The 27,062-nt window shown below is 42.6% G+C and overlaps 2 protein-coding genes across 2 annotated transcripts in view; one reads left to right on the top strand and one right to left on the bottom strand.

The window, feature by feature from the left end:
* Btd (biotinidase) overlaps nt 1-11,108 on the bottom strand; it is a 29,623-nt gene extending 18,515 nt beyond the window's left edge. The window contains exon 1 of the mRNA XM_021181401.2: nt 11,006-11,108. Within this exon, the coding sequence (XP_021037060.1) occupies nt 11,006-11,016 (11 nt within the window). The 5' untranslated portion in view covers nt 11,017-11,108. The remainder of the gene's footprint in view (nt 1-11,005) is intronic.
* The window catches only part of Hacl1 (2-hydroxyacyl-CoA lyase 1), a 34,483-nt gene continuing 18,527 nt past the window's right edge, over nt 11,107-27,062 (top strand). The window contains exons 1-8 of the mRNA XM_021181400.2: nt 11,107-11,363; nt 11,545-11,649; nt 16,077-16,117; nt 17,730-17,810; nt 19,073-19,145; nt 21,004-21,081; nt 21,920-22,014; nt 25,399-25,511. Of these exons, the coding sequence (XP_021037059.1) occupies nt 11,274-11,363; nt 11,545-11,649; nt 16,077-16,117; nt 17,730-17,810; nt 19,073-19,145; nt 21,004-21,081; nt 21,920-22,014; nt 25,399-25,511 (676 nt within the window). The 5' untranslated portion in view covers nt 11,107-11,273. The remainder of the gene's footprint in view (nt 11,364-11,544; nt 11,650-16,076; nt 16,118-17,729; nt 17,811-19,072; nt 19,146-21,003; nt 21,082-21,919; nt 22,015-25,398; nt 25,512-27,062) is intronic.

Genomic DNA, 27,062 nt, shown 5'->3' with positions numbered 1-27,062 from the left:
ATTTAAACATCAGCAGCCTGTTAACATTTAACTTAGGTCAGAAGGGCGGGAGAAAGGGAGGCACCGGGCCAGTCCAGCATGTCATTCTCTTTATCTCTCTTTATCTTTATGGCCAAGCAGCCTCAGGAATGTCTTAAGGACAGGCCTGCCAGGGCATGTCCTGGTCTGTCCTGCTATGTTCTCAGCCCCAGGTTTCAAAGCTCACAAACAACTCTTTGGGCTATTTGACATATATTACATGAATCACAGGTCTCAAGCTTTATTTCCTTTCAGAATCAGGACAGTGGGGGCAGGGTAACTGTTTTTCTGTTCTATTTTACTACGAGCCTAGAGATTCTCTCTCTTTTTAAAAAAGATTTATTTATTTATTTGTTTGTTTGTTCATTATTTATTTATTTATTATACATAAGTACACTGTAGCTGCCTTCAGACACTCCAGAAGAAGGCGTTAGATCTCCTTACAGATGGTTGTGAGCCACCATGTGGTTACTGGGATTTGAACTCGGGACCGTCGGAAGAGCAGTCAGTGCTCTTAACTGCTGAGCCATCTCTCCAGCCCTTAGAGATTCTCTTAAAGTCTTTGACATATAAAATAAGCTAGAAACTAGAAACCAGAATGGTGAGGTAAGACTGGGACATTTCCTAGTCTTGGTATCTAAGAAGTTTGATTTTTATTTAATAGTGAGAGACAGTCTTAGAGAAGAATCTTAGGGTTGTAGTGAGAGCTGTGCATATAGCTTGAGGAATTATTCCTTCCCTGTAAAGATGGAGAACAAGCACTCGCCTGGCTGGAGAAGGATCTGCCTGGACCTGGAGGCTCTCTTATCTCATGCTGGACTCTGAGTAGGAAAACAAACACCACCGGCGCCCCACCCCACCCCCAAGAAGGGGAGAGCATCTCCCAATCTGATCCCTCGACTCTGACCCTAGCATGGATAACAAGGGAGGGACTGGACCGGATGCCCCCGTGAGTGCTTTTGGGAGGAACACTGACAGGCGGCTGGGAACCGACAGACCAGGGTTGTCATCTGTGAGAAGCAGAGAGACTTCTTTTCCTATGCGGCCTCTAACGAGAGCCTGACCATGGGATGCTGACCACACAGTAACCAAGGACATCTAACAAGACAGACCAATGCTTAGTCAGCCAACCTCCAGTCTCTTTCGTGGTGTAAGCAGTGTGAGGAAGCGCTGTAGAGGGGATGTGTGCCCGTGCCTTCTAGGCTGCCAGCACTGCACCTTCTGGGAAGATCACCCCTCCATCACCAGACTCTCCTTGTTAATAACTTTCAATGAACCTTGTGTCTGAGTATTGTGTTCTGTCCATTGGCAGCCTGTCCATGTGCCTTAGCAAAGTTGGGCAGTGGGCACCACACTCTAGAGACATTATAACCAGAGCTATTGTTTATATTGAGTTTAGAATTCAAATCCTTACAGTATACATGACCCAGGTAACTGGATAAAGGAGTACCAAGTGCTGAAGATGTTCATGAACCTAAGATGCCTAGAAAAGCCAGTCTACATCCCCTCTATAGGAACTCTTGACCAAGGCAGCCCAACGAGAGCCAACAAAATGTTCAAAATTATAAAACACACAAAGAAATTATTACTCATGGGTTAAGAGGGAAAAAAAACCCCAGCAAAATGGGGACCAATGAATTCAGATGACTGTAATGTAAGTGAAAACGGTCAAGTTCATGGACCAAAGAGTAAATAAAGTCAGATGGAGAGGTCCCTAAAATATGAAAATTTCAGCTGCCAACAAATATTGCTTAAAACAGCACAAGGGGCTGGAGAGGCTCTCAGCCGTCAAGAGCTCTTGTTGCACTTGCAGAGGATTTGGACTGGGCTCCCAGCACCCATGTGGCTGCTAACCATCAGTAACTCCAGTTTCAGAGGATCTGATGCCCTCTTCTGGCCTCCTTGGGTATTGCATGCACAAGGCACATATTCAGGCAAAACACATATTTAGGCAAAATACACATAAAAATAAAATTTAAGAAACAAATCTTTAGGAGGCTGGAGAGATGGCTCAGCGGTTAAGAGCACTGACTGCTCTTCTGAAGGTCCTGAGTTCAAATCCCACCAACCACATGGTGGCTCACAACCATCCGAAAGGAGATCTGATGCCCTCTTCTGGTGTGTCTGAAGACAGCTACAGTGTACTTACATATAATAAATATAGCAATCTTTGGGCCAAGCAAGAAGTATCTGAAGACAACTACAGTGTGCTTACATATAATAAATAAATCTTTAAAAAGAAAAACAAAAACTTTGCTTGGTGGATCTCTGAGTTTGAGACTGGCCTGGTCTATAGACCAGGTTCCAGGACAGCTAGGACTACACAGAGAAACCCTGTCTTGAAAAACAAAGTGCAGGGCCCAGCTGCATCTGTGTGGCTCAATTAAATAAATACATAAATAAATCTTTAAACTAAAAAAAAACTATATAGCACAAAAATGACAGAAACAAAGACTAAGGGTGGGAGACAGGGACAGTCCATATGATGTCCTACAATATTCCTAAGGAGCAGTAAATTCGGAAAGTGATACTACACGGGAATAGTAGCCTCAAGTTTGATAATGAAATGCAAGATAACACATCTAGCATAAGGGAGAAGAACACAGCTAGACACAGTGTTGTGAAACTGTGGCTCTCTAAAGGTTTTAAGAAGGAAACGGGGAAGCCACCGTGGGAGAACAATGATCTTTAAGGATGCAGTTATTTGGGATTGCCCAGATGGCTCAACAGGGAAAAGCTTTGGCAACCTAAGTTCACTTCATAAATCCCAATTAAAGGTGGAAGGAGAGGACCAACCTCCGGGGGATGTTCTCAGAATGTCCACACTCCACAGCATCTTTTAATTTGAAAAAATGATGCAGTGATTTTTTTTTTTTACAGTGATCTGAATCATAGTAAACTTCTCAATACCAGAGAAAGAAGAGAGCTATCTTCAGAGTGCCGAGAGAAAGGAATTCTCAGCACAGCCTTGTTTACCTCCCACAGAAACCCTTCCAAACCAACCCAAACAGCACAGCAGGGACTCACTCACTCCAAAAGGAGTAAACAAAGATATTCTGAAAAACACTGTAAGCAAAGAAATTGAAGATTACTCATCAGAAAATTTCCTTAAGCCCTAAGAACTGTAACTAAATACTGCCTGGAATCAAGACAGAGTAACAATTTCTTGTTTGTTAAAAAAACAAACAAACAAAAAAACAACAAAAAACAGCACAAAATAGACAAGAGATGAAAGCATTAAAGGGAAGAGGGGAAGGAAGAAGAGACTGAATAAGAAAAGGGAAGGGAAGGAAATAGAGAGGAGGAGGAACAGAGCAGAAATGTAACCTAATTTAAAAAGAAGTAGGAAAAAAAGGTAAGGTTAGAGAAGACCATGGTAGGATGGACAAGTGGCTGTGTGCAAGCCTGAGATCTGAGTTCAGATCCCAGCACCCACCTAAGAGATTGTGGATATGCACCTGTAACCCAGTGTTGATGGGTGGAGACAGGCCAATTCCAGGAGCTTCCTGGCCAGCCAGTCTAGCTGAATCTGCAAATTCCAGGATTGGCAAGAGATTATGGGTAGCAATAGTGGTGGCAGATAGCTGACATGCCTAATGTCTACTTCTGGCCTCCACACATGGCCTGTACTGCGTCCCCCCCTCCCCCAATATAGAAACAGTCAAAGGGACTAGATGATATTGTAAATAAACAATAGAAATGTTCAAGAATTAGAAACCTTTTGCTTCTAGCTGACAATGAAACTTTGACTTCAATGTGCAACTGAACTCTCTGCTCATCAATTCAAGAGACATCCCAGATGCACCTAGTCTAAAGCCCTTTAAAAGAAGGCAGTATAATTGCGGTGAGTTCCGGGTCAGCATGGGTGGCTAGGTAGTGAGTTCCAGAGCAGCCTGGGTTATACCTGCACAGTAAGGTCCTTCCCAGAAAAAAAAAATCCACAACACTCTCTCTCTCTCTCTCTCTCTCTCTCTCTCTTTCTCACACACACACACACACACACACACACGACACTCAAAATTCAGATAGAGAAAAAACCTAGAATAAGGCAAGAATCACAGAAACAACAACAGTTATGAAACAAGCACTGCCCCCAGCTCATCATGGTCCTGCCATCCCTGCCCCACCACCAAAGCCTCATCTTCCAATCTCAAAATAGGACAGACAGTTTCCCGAGGGACTCTATGAAGCAACCGAGCATCCGGATGCTGGGAGCATCCCGGGATACAGTAGAACTTTTTATTTCATGAGGGATTTCACTAAGACCCAGAGCCTTCTCTCTCCGAAATCATCTTCCTAGACACGTGTCTTCCACCTGCAGGATTACCTTGTGGTATCAAGGTTGCAGCTCTGACTCTAGGTACCACGTAGTACAGCAGCAGGCTGGTATTTTCTGGTACCACCCACTTTACCCCCAACACCCTGCCTGGCAACCTCTTCAGTTACAAGGAAAGCTGGCCAAGGTAAACTACTTTGCCATCTTTGAATAAAATCATGGTTTTGCCAGATATAGGAAGCCCAGTTAGGACTGAATTTCTCATAACAAGTGTTAAGAGTATCTTTATGCTAAACTTTTCCCCACCGCTAGTCAAAAGCTAAAGTCCAGGCTTTGATTTTTGCTTTGTTAAATCTGACAAACCTTACACATAAATGCTCATGCAATTGTAACCCTGGCTTTCTTTTTTTTAAAAGATGTATTTATTTATTTTATGTATTCACCATTGCTCTCTTCAGACACACCAGAAGAGGACATCAGATCACATTACAGATGGTTGTGAGCCACCATGTGGTTGCTGGGAATTGAACTCAGGATCTCTGGAAGAGCAGTTGGTGCTCTTAACCATCTCTCCAGCCCCAACCCTGACTTTTAAAAGCACCACTTCTATATTTTTAGAAATAGTTTTGTCAGCCACTGTAGATTAATTTCGGTTTTTGAAATTTAGTCATTTGAGAAAAATTAGATCTCGTATGTGGCTTTAGTCTATAGGTTCTTCTTCCCTCTCTATTTTCCTAAAACTAACAAAGACGATGTTCTCAGGAGACAACTTGGTCTGTCAAGTGTCTGCCACGCCATCACACGGACCTGAGAGCCGATCTTCAGCGACTGTGGGGTGCAGGGGTGAATGGTGTAACCCCCCACTGGGGAAAAAGGGAGACGATACACAAGCTAGCCGAACTGATGAGTTCCAGGTTCAGGGAGAGACGATATCTCGAAAAACAAGGTGGAGAGCATTGAGAAAGACATTCAACATCTACCTCAACACACAACTGCAGAGTCCACACAAGTGTATGCAACACACACACACACAGACACACACACTCATATGCATACACACACATATGCATACACACACAGACACACACACACACAGACACACACACATATGCATACACACACAGACACAGACACACACACACACACATGCTGATTTTCATTGGGAAAGTACCTTATAAGCTCATGTATGTGCACACTTGACCCCTGTTGATGGCACTATTTGGGGAGGTTATAGCACCTTTAGGAGGTGGAGGCTTCTGGACAGAAGGATGATGTCACTGGGAGTGGCTTTAAGGGCTAAGAGCCTCACTCCACTTCCTGCATATGGTAACCTTCCCCTTTCTCCCCCCATTGTCCTTTCTTCGTTGTTCGAAATGTGATCAGCCATCAGCCAGCTTCCTGGTCCCGCCACCCTACCACCCTGGCCTCTATCCCTCCGGAACTGTAAATGCTCTTTCTTTTTGAAGTCACTTTTTGTCACATAACCTTATCAGATACAGCAACAGAAAAGTAATACACATGAAATCTGGTACGTATCTAAAGTGATCAGATGTATCTAAAGGGAAAAGAATGAGCTGTTACAAATGGTGCTTGAACAACTATTGTGACAAATGGACTATGATCAAAAGCAATCCGTCAGTTACCTCTCTATTTCCTCATAATGTAATTTAACTCAGAGTCTGGTCTAAGTCCAGCCATGTCACTTGTGTCTCATGGGACATTACCACACATACAAAGGCATACACAATAGGTCTTGTTCTTGCATGAAGAAACAAGGTGTCTGGATGGTGAGATGCCAAATGCCCAGGACGGCAAACTTGTTTGCCAGCTATCGGTGTAGAGTCATCTAGGTGACAAGCAGATGACATGGCCCTATGAGTGAGTGGAGCTAGAGTGATGACAAAAACAAACCAACCAAACAACAGCATGTCGTTTCCAACTGAGAGAAAAATGGCAGTTCTCCCGTAATGATGAAACAAAGTTCTTACGGCTTTGGAGAATAATTTGACAACTTCTGATAAAACTGGAAATGCCCTCCCCATGCCCGTATTATACATAGAGACTCTCACATGGGTGACAAAGATACTTTCAGAGAACACTACTCACACCCTGAAACGGTAAGTAACGCGAACGTCTGCTACTGTTTGAATGCGCTCAACACAGCCATGCTGGGAGGTGTCTGAGTTATCCATCCACACGAATGCTTTTGGTGTAGAGAGAAGTTAGCCATCTCTAGCTTGGCCTGCTGTTTCTCTCTTCTTCATGTATCTGCTGCTGGCCTTTCTGCTCTGAGGCCCTCATCAAAACCAGATGCTAGCAATGGGCTCTTAGACTCCTGAGCTGCTAGACAAATGGGCGAAATAAGTGTCTTTATGAATTACTTAGCATTGGCCAAGGTTGGTAGAGCAGACTTCATAATCCCCAGCTGCTTGGGAAGCTAAAGCAAAAAGATCACCAGTTCAAGGCCTGCCTGGGCTACACAGTGAGTTCAAGGCCTGCTGGGGAAACTCACAGACCCTGTCTCAAAGTACAAAACAGGGGAAAGGTCAGAGATCTGGTTCAGTGATAGAGCAACTGCCTTCCCAGCACCACAGAGCAAATAAATAACTGCTACTCTCGTATACTCTCTCACAACAGAAATAGATTAAGGTCTTATGGAAAGTGGATAATGCGGGTACCAGAAACATTAAATTCAAAGCAATGGCTCCCTCTGTAGGATGGGAAGGGAGATGCAGTCAGGGAGGGGCACATAGGAGGCCATTTGTGTATTTATGGACTGACCAGCTGCTGGTTTATGGGTATGTAGTAACTTCTGATCCTTCCATGTGTCTGAGAGATATCATACATATTAACTATAATAAATCAGTAAGCCCCAAGAAAGAGCTCAAAGGTTATGATGAAGAAACAAGTTTATGGACTTAAGTCTTTCATTATGAAATATTCCCAGTCCAACCCCATACCCTGGGAACTTTGCAGTTTTATTCCAAGGAGAAACACTCTGTTGCGAAGCCATACCACGCCTTCGTGTCACACCTAGAATTGTCACCGTTTTATATACAAGAAAGAAAATCACTGTGGTGGTTATTGCTAGTGTGAAACTCTCTCAACTTCACAGAGGGGGGAAAAAAACAGATAAAACAGGAAAACCAGACTCTTTCTATTTTCTTTCCACAGTGCTCATTGCTTCAGTGATAGGTCATGGGAACATTAAACTGCAAAGCAAAGTTCAGGCCTTGGGCAGGAATCCAGCGTTCTCTAGGTCAGAGGCTACCAGGGAAGCCGGCTCAGGGCCTTTCAGCTTTTACAGTTGAGTTATTTCAAAGCTGTCCCTGACAGCTCCAGAATATAAACCTGTTTCTATTGTTGTTGTTGTTGCTGCTTCAAGCCTAGCTCTAAGCCTTGCTTCTGTACAGTTCATAAATCTTTTGAGAAGCAAACAAAATCAACTCAGTCCGTTTCACTCAACGGCCCATGTTATTACGTCATTTTCTGCCTGTTCTGCCTCTGTTGGCGTTTCCTTCAGCACACTGACCTGCGGTGTACTTTTAAGTGTTGTTCTGAAAGATAGTGCTTTATATAAGTTTCCTTTTTATTTTTTATTCCTGGCCTTTTGCTCGCAGGTGGCATAGAGCTGTAATCTCAGCTCCTCTGAAGGCCGAGCCAGGAAGACTGGATAGCTTAAAGAAACCTTGTCTTAATGTAAGAAGGCAAGCTACTATACTAAGCTACCAGGCAGCTACTATAGAGGTATAGATAAGAAAATTAGCATTGGTCAGGGTTAAATTAGACCATAATCCATTAATACTATACTGGTATTGTATACTATAATGCTATATAGTAATACTATGGTGGTATAGTATAGTATATTATAGTTGGTATACTACACTATAATACTATACACACCATGTGGTTGCTGGAAATACATAGTAATACTATGGTGGTATAGTAGCTGCCTAGCAGGCACAAGATGCTGGTTCAATCCACATAACAGAAGATATGTACTCAATTTCCATTTTCTATTAATTGTCAGCCAATTTCATTTTTAGCCATTCTACAACTTGACACAGCCTAAAATCACCTGAGAAAAGAGGCTTCATAAAGAAACTCACATTACCAGGTTGGTCTGTGGGCAGGTCTGTGAGGGACAAACCAAAATGAATGTTAACCAATGCAGAAGGGCCTAGCCCACAAGACAGGTGTCCTGGGCCGTGTGAGAAAGCTGGACAAGCATGAGTCTGGGAGAAGCCAGAGAGTGTGCCAGCAAGTAGGTTCTTCTGTGGTTCCTGCCTTCAGTTCCTGTCCTGACAACTGTCTCACAAAGATGGTCTGTGACCTGGCAGTGTAAGAAAAATTAAATTTCTGCTCCCTAACATGCTTTTACTCCTGGTATTCGCCATAATGACAAAATGAAGTTGAGAGGACAAATAACCCTAATTCTTTCTTTCTTTAATAAACAAGCACTACATTTTGGCAAAGTGTGCACTGGTTTTCACAGGTTCAGCTAGGTTAGGTTTAAAAACGAGCACAGGATCCCTAGTGTTCTTGTGAACTGATTGAGATAAAAATCAGAATTTGGGGGCCCGTGGAGTCACTGCCTATAGCAGCTGCCTTCTTTTGAAAGTTCATCTTCCCTATGCATATTACAACTCTTTTTAAAATATGATTTATTTTTGAGACAGGGTCTTACTGTTGCCCAGGCTGGCTTCAAACGTGAGATCCTGTCTTAGCTTCCTGAGTACGGTCCCGAAGGTCGGCCTCACCACACCCGTCTTACAACTCTTTCTAGATCATCCAGCTACTTTGAGGTTATCTTCACCCACTTGGAAGAAAGTTGTCAAGCAACTTCTCACCATCCCAGAGCTAGATCCCTAAAGCAATCACTATCTGGACTCTGAGGCCTGGATTTGCTCTGTGGAGAACAGGTCACTAATGCTATTAATTATTATTAATTAATTTAATTATTAATGCTTTATTAATTATTATTTTTCATGTTTATGGCTTATTTGCCTGCATGTATGTCTACATAATACGTGTGTGCCTGGTGCTTTCAGAGGCCAGAAGAGGGCATTGGCTTTGCCAGAACTGAAATTACAGATGGTTGTAAGACACTATGTGATTGCTGGAAATCAAACTCAGGTCATCTGGAAGAACAGTCACTGCTCTTAAACACATTTCTCCAACCCCTGCCTTCTGATTTTTAAGAAAGTTAAAATTTAGGGCCTGAGATATAATTCAGTGGTAGAGTGCTTGACTAATATGTGCAAAGTCCTAGGTTCAGTCACTAGTGTTGCTTTTATGGTTTATTCTTTCTTTGAGTAATTAAAAGACATGGTCTCTCTACATAGCCCTGGCTATTCTGAAACTCACTAGGTAGCCCAGGCTGGCCTCAGACTCGCAGAAGTCAACATGCTCCTGCCTCCAAGTGCTGAGATTACAGATGTGAGCCACCACATCTGGCGCTACGATGCCAAATCTCATCAAAATAATAAATAATATTTTAAGCATACTGCCAACAAAAATAACAGGGAGTATGATTAACATATGATTAACATATTCCAAGTCCACACAGAGTGCTCTGTATAAATTACAGCTCCTGGGATCCTTACACTGAAGTTGGATGGAACAACAGTGACTTTTGCCCTTGGAAGACGGATTCACGTCACTTCTGCAAGGGAAGCATGGACCGCTGTACCTTGAACTGCTAGGCGAAGGCAATAACCAGCTCAATGATTTTTCTCTTTGCCAAATGGCAAAAATGGCCAGTTGAAGCCGGGCGTGGTGGCGCACGCCTTTAATCCCAGCACTCGGGAGGCAGAGGCAGGCGGATTTCTGAGTTCGAGGCCAGCCTGGTCTACAAAGTGAGTTCCAGGACAGCCAGGACTATACAGAGAAACCCTGTTTCGAAAAACCAAAAAAAAAAAAAAAAAAGGCCAGTTGAAGACTGATCCTTAATAAATATAAACCAACCAATCAACCAACCAAAAACAAAAGCCCATTCGATCTGAATCACAGTGATTTGTTCCCATCAGGGTCCAGTTTGCCCTTCATACAGTGTTCTGCCAGTAATTCTGAGAAAGCAATCGGTGTTAAGGGGCCAAGAATCCACTAATGTCTACAAAGCACGCGATGCCAGGGGGTCAAGCAGGCTAATCCATGAACCAGTAAGTAGAAAACAAACACTATTACTTTGGTAAAAGTTAAGCAATCATACATTAATTATTAAGTAATGGCTCTAACAGACCTTAGTTATAGCCAACTGGAACAAAATAAGTAAATATAAACCAGGCAGTGGGCAGGAGCAGCTACGGTGTTAATAAGTTTATCTCTTGACGAGCAATGTTGGTGTCATCTCTGATTAAGAATACACCTTTGCTCACAGACTTCTGGAACGTGCACATGATGTGGGGAGCAAAACCACAGTTATAAAACCAGAGGGCACAGGAGCACGACACACTACCCAAAAGCCAGGTTTTTTTCCAACTTTACACTCTCCAAGTTACCCGCGTCCCAGCAGCCTTTGCGTAGCTTGCCCCCAATCAGCGGGAAGCCCCGGCGGGGGCGGGGACGCGCGCTGGGGCCACGCCCCCTCCTCGCCTGGTCTCTACTGTCACCCTCCAGATGTGCCATCCCCTCCATACCAGACTGAGCTGTATCGCTACCCTAGTGGAGGACAAAACCAAGGCGAGCATCCTCAGAGATTGGGTTTCTTACCTGCTTCGCATAGGACGCGGCCTCCGGCTCGTCCCGCCTCCTGCTGATGGCGGAGTCCGGAAAAGACTGACTGGAGAATGGGCGTGCTTACAGGATCGCCTCACCAAGCACTGACTTCTTGTCCCGCCCCTTCTCCCCTTTGCTTAAATCCGTTGGGCTGCCCTCCTGTCTGTCAGAAGCGGGTGTCACCAACAACAACGTGCGACCGACTCTTAGGCTAGTGAAGCTGTGAGCCGCGAGAGTGCCTTGAAGTAACTTTAGGTGGAAGATGCCAGAAAGTAACTCTGCAGAGGGTAGCGACGGAAGCGAGGAGCAGGTGTCTGGTGCTAAAGTCATTGCCCAGGCTCTAAAAACTCAAGTACGATGGATCCCTCGGGTGTGAAAGGCTCTACAGAAGCAGACGGGGACCTCGCGTTGTCCTAGAGAAGGAGGCAGGGGCGGGGGTCCTGTAGGTCTTTCCTTTGGACACCCCGGGAGGGCAAGAAGGCTGGGTCACCTGATGATCGGCGTTTGTTGCCCCTTTTCCCTCCTACCCTCAGGATGTGGAGTACATGTTCGGTGTCGTAGGCATCCCCGTGACCGAAATCGCCCTTGCTGCCCAGGAACTGGGCATCAAGTACATTGGGATGCGGAATGAGCAAGCGGTGAGTCTTGACACAGGGACCGAATGGCAGCCATTCGATGCACACAGCGTCCCATCGCTTCTAAAGCATTGCACGTACCACTGTTAATCCTACATGACAGGAAAATGAGAAGCAGAGAGACTAAATTAAACTTGCCCACCGCAAGTCATTTGGTAGTGGCATTTGAACTCAGGTATTCTGAGTTTGGAGCTATGCTTATACCTTCCTACCGTAGTGTACTCTGCCACATCCAAATATCAGAATCGAAAGGGGTAGTCTTACTTCACTACTAGACTGCTAGTTCTAGCAGAGAAGGCATATTGATTCATCGCTACGTAAGTGTATTGCCAGCATCTGATGTAGTTCCTGTACATGACAGGTGTCAGAGAGATATGGCATTAGTGATTGAAGGCCAGGACTCATGCAACATAAAGTGGAAGACATTATAGACAGCAGTGCCGTCATTGGAACTCAGGGCTCTCAAACCCCAGTTTGGTGCTTTCCCTCAGCGTTATGCCTCCCTCCTTTGGGAGAGGGAAAACCAAAGGACATTTTATGAACCCACTTACAGTATTTTCTCTGGCAGCCCAGGATTACCCTCTCTTAGCAACCCAGGCAAAAATATCAAGTATCTGGTGCAGATGAAGTGGTTCAGTGAAGTTCTACAAAGCCTCGTAACCTCATAACCTGAGTGTAATCTCCAGGGCCTGTATGGAAAAATGAAGGCGGTTTCTGATTTATGATTCATGTTGTCCTTGGACCTACACACACACACACACAGGCTGAGTTAAATTGTTTTGGACCTACACACACACAGACAGGCACTCTCTGTTTCTCTGTCTGTCTGTCTGTCTGTCTGTCTCTCTCTTCTCTCTGTCTCTGTCTCTGTCTCTCTCTCTCTCACACACACACACACACACAATTTAAAAGATTAAGAATTGGGGCTGAAGACTTAGCTCAGCAGTTCATAGTACTTGTTGCTTTTTCAGAGACCAGGATTTGATTTCTGGCATCCACGTGGCGGCTCATGACCTCCCATAACTCTGGTTCCAAAGGATCTAATGGTTTCTTTTGGCCTTCATGGGTGGCACACACGATTCACACCCCCCCCCACACACACACACTGCTGTCCCTTCTGCTGCCGTCACTGCTGTCCTGATCCACGCTCTTGACCCCTTTTCTCTGCCGTCAGATGTGAGTTCCATTGGGTATGGCTCCTTTGCTTTCAAATCCCCACAGCACTGACTTGACTTGAGGTCTCTATGTAATCTAGGTGTGTACTACATTATTTGCTAATTGAAAGACATTTATCAATAAGGCTTGAAAGTTATAGGGAGTAGAGTATTTTTAATCAGAAAACTGGTAGGTATTAATTTGTGTTGTTTACACTTTTATTCCCTTACCTCTTTGTTTTTTCCCGGGTTGGGAATTGAACCCAGGCCCTTGTGCATACTAAAGCAAGCACTCTGCTACTGAGCCGTACCCTTACCTCTCAGTTTTCTTATGTGGAACAACCTTCTATTCTTTTACCTGCATGAGAAAGTATAGGTGCTGATCTATATTTTACTATTTTTCTAGAGTATGTTTGCCCATTGTTTCTTCTTCATGCAGTAGACATGCACTAAGTATGTACTGTATGCATGATGTGGACTGTATACGCGGCAGAAGAGAGGGATATGAAGAAGATATAAGGTTTATTTTTCACCTCCAAGTTGATGAGTTGGGGGAAATGAGGATAAGACACAAAAAGACAGTCTGAAATAATTTAGCTCCTCACAAAAGGAATCCATAAAAGGGAGAGCAGTCACACCCAGTGTGTGACTGGCTGTCCTCACTGGGACAGGAAAGATTGCTCATAGAGGTGATGGCTTGTCCTTGCTGCATCAGTATAACTTAAAGGCATGGCAAACTGTGAGAGTGGGTAGTTAGGCCCCAGGATGGTTATGGAAAATCTGCAGCTCACAACTGCAGTCTCTGTAGCTACTCAGCTGAAACAGAAGATCTCAGGTTTGGAGCCAACCTGGTCAGCTGAGAGCATGGAGGGCTTGGGTTATCTCTCAGTGGTAGAGTCCTTGTCTAACATGTCCAGTGCTCTGGGTTTCCCTAGTACAAAGACAACAGACTTGAATAAACAGACAAATCCATACAGTCTTCTGAGAGAGCATCCCACAGAAGATGATAAGGGAGCTCTCTTGAAGAAAGAGTAGGCATGGCCTGTTAGGAAGGGAAAGGCTAGCTCTTCTAGAGGGGATCCCTAGGTTAGCGGCTTACATGACTAGATGATATGGCTACTGACTGAGGCTTAGAATAGAGAGAGGAGGACCATTTACAAGCGAAGATGGCAGGTATAATGATGGAGTTTTCAAAGGGAATATTCAAAAGTTCTCAGAAAGATTCAGGAACAGGTTTGTGCTAAAAAGAAAGGTGCACTTGGCTATTGCTTTATATGTTGTTTGTCAGGTTTTTAGAGTAGTCAAGACATCCGTGTGGCCAGAAGATAGGAGGTTATCAGGGATTTAGCTATATTCTAAGTATTTTACATGTCTGGGATTGCTGATCTTGTTCTCTTTGGGGTGCTCTGAATTATATTCATTTTGTAGATGAAGAAGCCAATGTGCAGAGTAATTTCTCAAAATCACACCGTAGAATGTAGGAGAACTAGGCTCTGAATCAGAGCACTTTGGCTCCAGATATATCTTGAGAACTATGTGTGCTGAGGGGATGTAATTTGATAGAAAAGTAGAGGCTTTTTTTTTTTTTAGTGGTAATAAAGTTTGTTATTTTTCATAAGGCAGTGGAAGTTCATACCTGAACTGTAATCCTAGTACATGGGAGGCAGAGGCAGGTGAATCTCTGAGTTTGAGGCCAGCCTGGTCTACCTATCAAGTTCTAGGACAGCCAGGGCTACACAGAGAAACCCTGTCTCAAACGACAACAACAAAACCAAACCAACAACAGCAATCTGTTATTTCTCATCGCTTGGCATATGCCAGAGGAGTGTTCTTTCTGCATGTTTTGTATTTTACTACTATAAGTGAACAATTATTCCCAATATATGATTAAGTATATTAATTTTAGCAAACATTTTATGCAGTTTACTCTTGTTTTTAAAAAGAAAACAAGTAATGTCTATAATGTTCTAGACAAAGGATAATTTTAAATTCCCCCAGCGTTCTTCTTGGGCATCTCATATTTCGTTTAACTTAGAGTTTCCTGTGTTCCTTGTAAGCTGAGGGAAGTATAGTTTGGTGAAAAACAGCCAGGCATGGTGACTCCCAGATGGATGCCAGAGCTCATGAGGCTGAAGAGGTGCAGTCAAGGGCATCCTGGGCTACAGAATGAGAGCCTGTCTCAAAACAAACAAAAAACCATGTCAGCAGGAAAAAAAAAAAAGTCACCAGCTTGCTTGCTAAGAATTGAAGACATACAGTAATGTGTAACCTGACTGTGTGGAAGCACACTCAGAAACAGGGATAACTGAAAAAATCCCATTTAAAATGGAGCAACACTCACCCGGCCCATATAAGTATCTGCAGACATCAAGCCAAACTGATGAGGGGTAAGAGAAAACATAGATTACCAGTATGAGGAACGAAAGTACGAACATCGTTACAGACCCTAATGTGTAAATGGGCTGAAGAAATCACAGTGGAAAATGGAGACTTTTTAAAACCAGTGATAATGAAATGAGTATCAAATGTAATTCGTAAGATAAAATACCTTTTAGACGAAGTAGCTGAAGTGAATCTGTTAGTAAAGATTTCAAACCAATGCTGTCAGGTTTGTTTTTTGATTTTTTTTTCAAGACACCAGGAAAGGCAAGGCAAGTCAAACTCAAGGAAAGACATTAAGTAATGAATGCATACGCAGGCACTAGGGAAGTAGGAAACGATACAGAAAAACAAAAAACCTAAACGTGCCAGGACTTGGAAGCTCCAGACGTGCGAGTCACCGTGGGCTAGGCGGTAATGAGACCAGGCTCTAAACAAAAAAGTTAACCCTTCAGAGAAGAGTGAGAGAAGACAGACATGAGCAGTAAGAAATCAATTCCTATTGATTCTCAAGATCCTGGAGCTGTTATGAGTTGGTAATGTGGACAGCATAGAGAGCAATGACAATCCCTTGAAAAACTAAAACTAAAACACCTAGATACTTAAGTCAGGCCTTGAAGTTTATGGCTATCACATCTCATAAAAATGAGTGGTGCTGCAATTCTTCCTTCCCTTTACTACGTGAATTCTCATCCCCACCCCTCCCCACCAGACAGGGTTCCTCTGTGTAGCCCTGGCTTTCCTAGAACTCACTCAATAGACCAGGCTGGCCTCAGGTCTAAAGGTGTGCGCCCGCCACCATGCCAGCTCATCTTCTCTCTTAGCAATATGTTTTTCTTGTATTTATGCCCAAGAGTCCTGTGTGTCTAATTAAGTCCTACTGTCCTTTCTTCATAGGCTTGTTATGCCGCCTCTGCGGTTGGATACCTGACAGGCAGGTAAATAAAGTCTGGTTCATTTGCATACAGCAAGTGTTTGGGGTAGAAATATATATTGTTGTCTTATAGAAGATGGTATTAATAAGAAGTGAGAACTTAGCCGGGCGTGGTGGCGCATGCCTTTAATCCCAGCACTCGGGAGGCAGAGGCAGGTGGATTTCTGAGTTTGAGGCCAGCCTGGTCTACAAAGTGAGTTCCAGGACAGCCAGGGCTACACAGAGAAACCCTGTCTCAACCCCCCCCCCCCAAAAAAAAAGAAGTGAGAACTTTATACAAAAGGCTTGGCTCCAAAACGAGGTTACCAGAGCATATTCCAGTTGTGCTAGCCAGTTACCCCTCAATCTTTATTAGAAATTAATTCTTTTTAAAAGTAACCATCTTAGAAAGTATGTAAGGATAATTCCACAACCATTAAGATTTTTCATATATTCAACTTTTTTTCTACATTCACAGTTTTTGGGTGGAATTTGGATTTCTGATAAAATTTGTATTATACTTTTTTGCCACTTACATAAGCTTTTAAAAAAAATTTAAAACTGAAGTTAATAATTAAATACTAAGAAATATAACCAAGCAAGATTTCACAATCCTTCTTTTTTAATGATGACCTTTTGAACATAACCCTGAGGAAAACTAGGTCATCTAAAACAGTCTCTGGATTACTTCTGTTGCTTTATTTACATGTAAACAATATTTTAATTTTTTTGCTGACCCTGGAAACCATTTAAATTACAGTCATTTATGCCTTAAGTGATTCCAGACTGATAACTATTTTAACAAGCTAAAGGTTAATTTTGAAAATTTTATTTTGAGAACTTTAGAGTTGTACTGACTAGTATTGCAGCAATGGGTGACTGTTTACATTTAATTCAAAATAAGTAACATTTTAGCCAGAGCTCCTTGTTTGGACTGGCCACAGTTTTAAGTGTCTGTGTATAGAGTCCATATCATGTCTAACTGCACAGGGACTATAATGACTACTGTAGAACTTTCTACTGAGTGGTGCTGTTCTGGGTGTTTAATCTCTGGTGAGACTTGTGTTAATGTCATTTAAAGGCTAAAAGGTTATTAGGTTAGAACTGAAAAGTGGTAAACTTAATGATACAGTGACTCTTTATCATTGAGTCCTTTAAGCTCAGCAAGTTATGTCAAGAGAAAGCACTCAGAAAGACTTAGAGGAAACCCATGCACTTAGAATCGCGTTTCTCACAAAGATCTAGTATATCATATGTTTCTGTTAGGAAATGAAAAAAAATCATAGGAGATATATGTGGCTGTCAAAATTTGCCTCTATAATCAGTCAGCTTGTTGTAACCCAAATATAGAGCAAAATGTGAGGAGGTTAGTAAAATACAGTGGGGAAGTAATAGTGTACATTATATCTTATAAGAAACTTGATGTTACTCTTTTTTAATTAAAATATTCTATTAATTGTTTAGCAATTATAGTAGAGACCTACATATCTTTCCTTTGATGACCAAGAAGTGTCCATGGAAACCCTAACATACGATGAATTGGTAGTTGGTAATTCCGAGCTGAGATTGCTGGTGTCTACATGTTCCCCACCCACCCAGCTGATAAGTCTGATCCATGACCTCTGCTTTGCCTCTAGGCCAGGAGTGTGCCTTGTTGTTTCCGGTCCGGGTCTCATCCACGCCTTGGGCGGCATGGCAAATGCAAACATGAACTGTTGGTAATGAAATAATTCTTGCTGAAAACACTTCTTAATGTGTCTTTGCATAATTTAACCAAGTAGAACTGATCTAGGGTGGAAAGAGCTGGGGAGAGGAAAAAAAAAATATCCACCTTGCGAGGCTTAGAAATAGAGAAGAGGGTAATTAACTGGGAAGTGGTCTGGCCGTCAGGAGGATGGGGCGGAATGGTGCAAACGTTCCTTCAATGTGCTGCGTGAGGACAGTAGTTAACAGCGTTGCACTGAATAGGAGACACTTGCTGGGAAGAGTAGATTGGGGGTGCTTCTGTCTTCTTTCCTTGCCCTTTTTTTTTTTGTTTAAATCTATCTTAGGGTTTATTTTAAAATAACTTTAAATTTAAATATGGTCTTTTTTTTTTTTAAACCTTGAGACGTAGAATACAACTATCGCTCATCTTGCCATTTTCAAATAGACTTACGTAGGGAAATATAAAATATCTTTTCTCCATCTCAGGAATAGTAAACATATAAAATTCATTTTCTGTCCCTCAACCTGGAAGCCTAAGCATCTACAAGCTGATGTAAGAAAAAGCATTTGAGACACACACATACATACACACATACACACATTCATACACACAGATACATACACATACAGACACATACTCAGACACAGACACAGACACACACACATACACACACACACACACACACACACACACACACACACACAGAGTGCTTCTCAGTCTTCCTAAGGCTATAACCCTTTAATACACTGCCTCATGTTGTGACCCCCCAACTATAAAATTCTTTTTGTTGCTACTTTATAACTGTAATCTTGCTACTGATATGAATTGTAACGTTAATATCTTTGGGTGTAGAGGTTTGCCAGAGTGGTTGTGACCCACTCTGCCATACACTTTCCATCTTATGAACTTGAGGGCAGTGTCTCTCGCATCAGATTGCATCTTAAATTGTTTTAGCCTCCAGCTTTTCAAGGGAAATGTAGCTTTCTGTCTCAGTCACTCAGAATTATTGTTCATTGTGTGTTGGACACTGATGGATGCTTTATATATTCTCTTTAACGATACTTTTATGTGCATTGGTATTCTGCCTGCATGTCTGGGTGAGGGTGTCAGATCTAGGAGTTACAGAGAGTTGTGAGCTGCTGTGTGAGTGTTGGGAATTGAACCTGGGTCCTCTGGAAGAACAGTCGGTACTCTTAACTGCTGAGCCATCTCTCTAGCCCTATATATTCTCACTTGTAATAATATTTCTTAAAAAAATCCTTACTATTTCAGGCCCTTGATTGTGATTGGTGGTTCTTCTGAAAGAAATCAAGAAGCAATGGGAGCCTTCCAGGAGTTTCCACAGGTATCCATCCGCCGCTAACCTCCAAGCCACGAGCAAGTCCCACTAAAGTAAAACGCTATCTTACTTGGGATTTCTGTTGCTGCGATGACACACGCTGACCAAGAGCAACCTGGGGAGGAAAGGGTTTATTTTATCATCCAGGGAGGTCAGGAAGGGCCTGACGCCCAGGCCATGGAAGGACACTGCTTACTCACCTGTTGCCTCGGACTCCCTCAGCCTGATTTCTTATACGCTCAGGACTGCCTGCCCAGGGGCAGCATTGCCCTCCCTGTAGGCTGGGCCCACCCATAACCATTGTCAATCAAGGAAATGCCCTACAGACTTGCCTAGAGGCAATGGAATGGAGGCATTTTCTCAATTGAGGTTCTTCTCAAATAACTCTAGCTTGTGTCAATATGATGAAAAACTAGCATAGATACAACTTATACAATCTGTAAAAATAAATAAATAAAATCAATGTCTTGCAGGCAAGATGGTTCCGTGGGCAAAGGCTCCTTTCTGCAAGTCTGCCTGCACACTAGTGCTCTATCCTTAGAACACACGTGGAGGAGGAGAGAGATTGATTCTCACAAGCTGCTCTCTGACCTCCATGTGTGCTATCAAGCCCGACAACCTGTGGTTAGCGCTCAGAACCCACATGGTGGACAGAGAGACAAAACTCCCTCATGTCCTGTCACCTTCTCACTCTACACACACAGTGTCTCAGTTAGGGTGTCACTGCTGTGAGGAAACACCATGACCACGACAACTCTTATGAAGCAAAACTTTAATTGGTGCTGGCTTTCAGAGGTTCCGTCCATTATCAGCATGGTGTGAAGCATGATGGCGGGCAGGCAGACATGGAACTGGAGAAGGAGCTGAGAGTTTTAGTCTGGTCCTCGGGCAGCAGGAAGAGAGAGAGAGACACTGGGCCTGGCTTCAGCATTTGAAACTTTAAAGCTGACCCCCAGTGACGCACCTCCCCCACAGCTACTCCAACAAGGCCACATCTCACTACGGTGCCCTCCCTGTGGGCCCATGGGGGCCGTTTCCATTCAAACCACCACACACAGAGAAGAAATAAATGAGTATAAAAATTATTTTAAAGAAAATTTGAAGTTACTACAAAAATTACGTTGATAGGAAGCAGAGCATTAATGTCAACTGTTATAGTTTCCTAAAAGTCCTAATAGTTTATTAGGTTAAATTAAAAAATTAAAACAGATTGATTTAAAATTCAAATATCTTTTTCTTATTGGAAGTTCTTAAAGCTGAAGGACATGGACATAGGCATCTGGTACCTGAAGGCTGACCGTGGTTCTCTCAAGCCTGCGCAATTGAGGCTGCCGTCTTTTCCATAGACTCCATACTGGAAGTGTGCAGAGAAAGCTTCCCCACGAGCCTCAGAGTGCATTAGCCAAGGCAGAGGTAGAGCCCCAACTCCAATGTTCCCAACAGCAGAGCAGCAGATACAAGAGCAGGAAAGCAGTAGAAGTGTGCGAGTCCCATCTTAGGCACCCGTGTCCTCAGCGGGGCCTGGTGGGCGTGCCTTCTGTCTGCTCCCTCAGCAATTAGGGACAGTGCCTGTGCTCCTGTGTTGTGGTTACATGGTACACAGTGCATGGTATGTGTTATCTTCATTTTTGCCAACCTGAGAGTTGAATGCAGTGTGTTGTTTTGAATTGTTTCCAGAATTATCCTGAGGAAGAAATTTGATTGTGATCTCAATATTTTTTTTTCGATATTACAACAAAAACCACATTTCTTTTCTCTCTTGCCTCTAAATGTAATAAGAAGCAATGATTTAAACATTTTGTCTTCCTGTATGAGAGCAATAAGACTGTGAGATGACTTTGAATAATTTTCATTTTCTGTGTAGGTTGAAGCTTGCAGATTGTATACCAAGTTCTCCGCCCGGCCAAGCACCATAGAGCTCATTCCGTTTATTATTGAAAAGGTGCAGTATTACTGAAAAGCTCTTCCCGGCATTGGATGCAGGGTCTCATACATGCTGAGCACAGGCTGCTCTACAGAGCCACGCCCCCAGCACTGCTATTGTTCTTAATGGAAAGATGAGAGTACACCCAGACTGTGAGAAATAGCATTGTTAAATGGCTATTTACGTTCTAATGCTCACTGCTGTTGCATTAATTATTGAGACAGAGGTAAAGTAAGTTATTCTAGAAATAACATTCTCCTGTATGTTAGTTTCTTAAATTATCTTTTTATTTAAAGCAAAGTAAAGATAAATGTATGATAAGCTCCTGGATAGTGATCTCTTCAGCATTTGCAAAAATTTTGGAACAACTGCATGTAAGATCATCTTTCTTGAAAAAGAAAAAAGCAACCATCTTTTAATTAAAGCATGTTGTGAAGTGATGTTAGCTGTCAAGGACGACTTTATGTGAAATTAAGTTTGAGCTATTTCAAAACCACGAGTTACAAGGTTGATTTGACACATATTGTCACGGTTTCTGAAGTCTCTATGAAGTGATTAAGGTTAAGAAGTAGGTGAAAGTCCGTGTTCCAGCATCAACAGCAAGCAGGGCTCTGGCTACTCTTCAAGGGTAACAGAGTATGCACTTCAGAGCCCTACAGGAATTCTTTATCTCCTTTAAGATGAAAATATTTTTCAAAATATAGATAATAAAGGACATTTCTATTTTAACTATAATTTTTTTCTCCAACTAAGAATACCTTAGGAAAAATTAGTGTTCATTTTATACTTTTAAATTAATTTCAAGAAGAATATGATAATTGAGACATTAAAAGTCTTTTGTTTGTGACAAACACAGGCAGTGAGGAGCAGTATCTATGGTCGCCCGGGAGCTTGTTACATTGACATTCCTGCAGATTTTGTGAGCCTCCAGGCGAACGTGACTTCTATAAAGTAAGAATTAGCCACAATTCCTCCTAAATTTTTATGTTATCATACTTACTCTTTAAAAAGAATTATCTAGGAGTTCATCGGCCAATTTCCATGTGTCTCAATAGTTTTTTGATGATTTTGTAACTAAACTGAATCCTAGCCAAAAGGCTTCTCTTCATTACAATAGCGTTACCTAGCAACTGTTTGTGGATTTCATTACTAAATCTAATTCTTGGAGCTTTGTGAATTCCTCAGTTGAAGTTATTCATCCAGGAACTTCAGATATGTATCTGCATTAATGTATGGGATATTGACAGACATCTTCATGTAAGGCAAGAGGTGAGGCAGACAGCTGTTGAGAAGCTCAGCAGAAAAGGCGTCTGTCTATCTGATCCTAAAAACGATGTTCTGAAGTGTGTCGAGGGTTTGTCCTCTACATGCATTTCTTAAAAACACTCCGAGCGAAAAGAGGTCTAAAAACCTCACACAACCTCACACTCGGTATCATTCGTATTGATAAAGATGCTACTGGCCGGGCGGTGGTGGTGCACACCTTTAATCACAGCACTTGGGAGGTAGAGGCAGGCGGATTTCTGAGTTCGAGGCCAGTCTGGTCTACAAAGTGAGTTCCAGGACAGCCAGGGCTATACAGAGAAACCCTGTCTCGAGGAAGAAAAAAAAGATGCTGCTGTAGTCTGTCAGTCCTCTAAGTGATATTTCTTTAGTCTTAGAAATAAAATACACTTTTCTTTTATAACATTTTTAGAAAGATCCAGAAGTGTAGAAATAATTAAAAAAAAGGTTTTATTTATTTATTTATTTATTTATGTGTGTGTGTTTGTGTGTGTGTGTGTGTGTGTGTGTGTGTGAGAGAGAGAGAGAGAGAGAGAGAGAGAGAGAGAGAGAGAGAGAGAGACTGTATGCTGCATGTGTGTGGGAGTCTGTGGAGGCCAGAGAAACCGTCAGATCCCCTGGAGCTGAAATTACAGGCAATTGTAAGCCATGTGGGTGCTGGGAAGACAAATCAGGTCTTGACCACTGAGCCTTCTCTCCAGCCCCGAAGAAATCTTTTTATCCAGCATTTTTAGCATTTAGGGCCAAGCCTTCCTTTTTATCATTCATACTTAGTCAGTGTGCTAAATTTTGTCTTGAGAGGTTTTTGAACCTGGATCTATTGTGTAGTCCCGGTTGGTTTCAGACTCTGAGTCTTCAGTTCACTTCCCAAGTATTGGGATTGCAGGTGTCACCACTGTCCTGAGCATTATGCATGTTATATATGTCACATTCATTCCTGCTATGGTTTATTAAACACCACAGCATGCTTCATTGCTGTTTTAATTGTGTATGTGTGTGTGTGTGCGTGTGCATGTGTGTGTGTGAGAGAGAGAGAGAGAGAGAGAGAGAAAGAAAAAAAGAAAGAAAGAAAGGAAGAAAGAAAGAAAGAAAGAAAGAAAGAAAGAAAGAAAGAAAGAAAGAAAGAAAGAAAGAGGAAGAAAAAGAGAGAGAGTCTCACTGCAGTTTAGACTGTTCTGGAACTCTCCGTGTAGACCAGGCTGGCCTCAAACTCATAGAGATCCTTGTGCCTCTGCCTCCCAAGTGCTGGGGTTGAAGGTGTTCCACACCCAGCATGGTCCATTGTTTTAAAGTTATTTCTTTTTTTTTTAAGATTTATTTATTATTATAAATGAGTACACTGTTGCTGTCTTCAGACACACCAGAGAAGATGTCAGATCTCTTTATGGGTGGTTGTGAGCCACACTGTGGTTGCTGGGATTTGAACTCAGGACCTTCATAAGAGCAGTCAGTGTTCTTACCCACTGAGCCATCTCGCCAGCTCTAAAGTTATTTCTTAAATGTACCTTTTGAGGGCCTTGCTGTTATGGAAATGGTTGTCTAATGGTTACAGAGAGTGGTCAGTATATCTGATATACTGGGGAAATTTCTGTCTTTGAGAATGCAACACAAGAACATCTCTTGAGTAGTCATCAGAATATGACAATCACCGTAATGCTGAGGGATGAAGGACAGTGAGCCTTTCATAAGTTAAAAATCTGTAACCTTCCATGTTTTTTGTGAGAGTGGATGGTCACTGTGAGGGGCTTTTACTCAGAGATAGCTAACTCTGGCAGCTTTAATGGTTCTTAGTAAGGCCCGTGGTGATGTCTTACTAACTTTAGCTTACTAGCGTGATTTGATTTACGTGTGAGTGGAATCAGGAATGGTGAGGGACCTCTGCGACAGAACACTTGCACAGTGCATCTCTGCCAGCTGGAACCCAGTGCGGAGGAGATAACAGTAACCCTTCACCTGGTGTTTTGAAAGTCACCTGAGAATAAATAGTTCCTACTTATGTATTAGCTCATTTCTATGTCAACTGCCACTGATTTCTGGTCTACTATTCCTGCTGGGGTGCCCTGGACCCAGACTTTCTGTCAGTTGTTTGTTCATCTGACTGGCTATTAGCTGATATTCAGGACCAACTCCTACTATGTCAGAGGACTTTATAGTTGTATAAAAGTGGGTCCTTATCTTTAGAGCTGCATTTGCAGGTTTTTAAGAATAAAAGGTCTGATTCCTGCAGTGAAGTTCAAGGTTCAAGGGGGAGGGGCTCTATGTGTGCATATGTATGTGTTCGAGTGATGCAAATGTAAAATGACATTCTCGTTGAATATTTTAATTGAGTTTGTGCAATTTCTTTTAAGGTAGGGTCTGTGTATCCCAGACTGTCTGTCTAGACCAGATTGGCCTCAGACTCACAGAGTTTTCTTCCTGTGCCCCTGAGTATTGGAATTAAAGGTTACATCACCATGCTGGCCAAGGCCATAGAATGTGTTAGCCTGTTTTCTACCTTTTTATGTAAACTTTGAAATTTTCACAGTAAGAAATTTTAAAATTAGCCTTTGTTTTTAAAGATGTATTTGTTTATTTTATGTACATGCGTGTTCTATGTGCCTTCGAGACTGCACTCCCATTACAGATGGTTAGGGGCCACTGTGTGGTTGCTGTGAATTGAACTCTAGACTAGCAGCCAGCTCTTTAACCACTGAGCCACTTCTCCAGCCCTCCAAATAATTTTTTAAAAAGCTCTGGCTATCCTAGAACTCACTATGTAGACCAGACTGGCCTCAAACTCACTGAGACCTACCTGCTTCTGCCTCTTGAGTGCTGGGATTAGAGGTATGAGCCACCACTCAGCCTAAAGCATTTATTTGTGTGTGTGTGCGAGTGTGCATGTGTATGTGTAGTAGCCAGAGGACAATTTGCTGGAATCCACTCTCTCCTTTCGCCAATCTAGAGGTTCATCTCAGGTCCTCAAGCCATGAGGCTTGGTGGCATCTTGCTTGCTGAGCCGTCTCCCCATCCCCTTAGCCTCTTTTAATTATTATAACATCATTTTTCTTTCAGGTACAAGGAGTGCTGCATGCCACCTCCAGTTAGCATGGCAGAAACCTCTGCTGTGTGTGCGGCAGCCTCTGTTCTTCGGGATGCCAAGCAACCCCTGCTCATCATCGGGAAAGGTAATCCGAGCTGCTAACAGGCTGGGAAGGCTGCCTCTGCCATTGGTGTCTTCATTGCTCTTTGTTGTGTGATCTCTGCTCATGATTGGGACAAGTGCTCTTTTCATACACTTTCAGATCATAGAACCTACCCTCAGTGGCCCAGGGACCTCACTTTTACAAGAAAAAGTTTCACTCCTTGACTTAGAAGTAAATGTATTTCTTCTTTACAAAAGACTTTGGAAAATGTACAAAAGTTTTAAAACAGACCTCTCCATCTGGGGGACCAGTCTTAGCCTTCAGAACTTTATTTTTAATGTCTATTTTACATACTGTAATCATGTTATATAGGCAGCTTTACGTTTTATAAGCTTTTAATAGTTTTTTTTTTTCTTTTGAGACTTGGTTTCTCTGTCCTGGCTATCCTAGAACCAGGCTGTCCTTGAACTCACAGACATCCACCTACCAGAGTGCTGGGATTAAAGGCTACTATCACCATCACCACCACCACCCCTGGAAGAAATATTTTTCTTAAAATTATTTCCTAAATACAATTTTAGCATTGACTCATATACATTGACACTTGCTGTCAAACATTTGACAGCTGTGATAAACATTCTTTTTGTGTGTGTGTGTGGTTTTTCGAGACAGGGTTTCTCTGTGTAGCCCTGGCTGTCCTGGAACTCACTCTGTAGACCAGGCTGGCCTCGAACTCAGAAATCCACCTGCCTCTGCCTCCCAAGTACTGGGATTAAAGGCGTGTGCCACCACGCCTGGCTGTGATAAACATTCTTATATGAAGGTTTTTCCATAGTTAGGATTTATGGTGGTGTCCCAGAGGAAAATTAACTAAATTAAAAGGTATGGATATCCAGAAGGCTTTTGGTCCAGTGTTCAAATTGCTTACCCCTTAGGTGTCATATAAAACAATTTATATGCCTGTTAATGTATTATTATTTTTTCTTTTATTTTGTGTTCTTTTTTTGATACAAGATCTCCTACATAGCCTAGGTTTGCCTCAAGCTTACATGTACCCCAGGCTCATGGCTGGCTGGAACATAGTTGTTGTACCTGCTTGCTACCCTAGAACCGTTAGGACTGCCTGTGAGCGTGCGCATCCATTTCAGCTGCTTAGGAGCCAACTGTAGACAAACTGAAGACAGTTTTAAGGAAGGTGGTGGTGCTGAGGATGCAGCTCTGGGCTAGAATGTTTGGTTTGAAATCCTGGGTTCTAATCCAGGGGAGGCAATGAAGGAAAAACCTTGTGCTCAGTGCTGTGCTCAGTGCTGCGCTCAGTGCTGCGCTCAGTGCTGCGCTCAGTGCTTTGTACAATGCATTGATTTTTTTGATTGGCAAATAGTTGCTTTGAGTCTCATCACCTGATGTATGAAGGATAGCAGCCATCCAAGTGGGATGTAATTAAGCAGCAATGAGTGTGGAAAGCTCTCGGTGGTTCTAGTTGTCATTCCTCCTTGAACAAGCATTTACTGATGGCTGCTTACAATGTGGCAGCAATCATAGAATTCATGAAGAATACAGTGAAAAAATAATTTCCCATCCAAAGGAAAACAC

This window comes from Mus caroli, chromosome 14 (assembly GCF_900094665.2).
Source record: "Mus caroli chromosome 14, CAROLI_EIJ_v1.1, whole genome shotgun sequence".
Classification (NCBI taxonomy): Eukaryota; Metazoa; Chordata; class Mammalia; order Rodentia; family Muridae; genus Mus; species Mus caroli.
The sequence above is the reverse complement of the archived record's forward strand: the minus strand, read 5'-3'. Positions and strand labels throughout refer to the sequence as shown.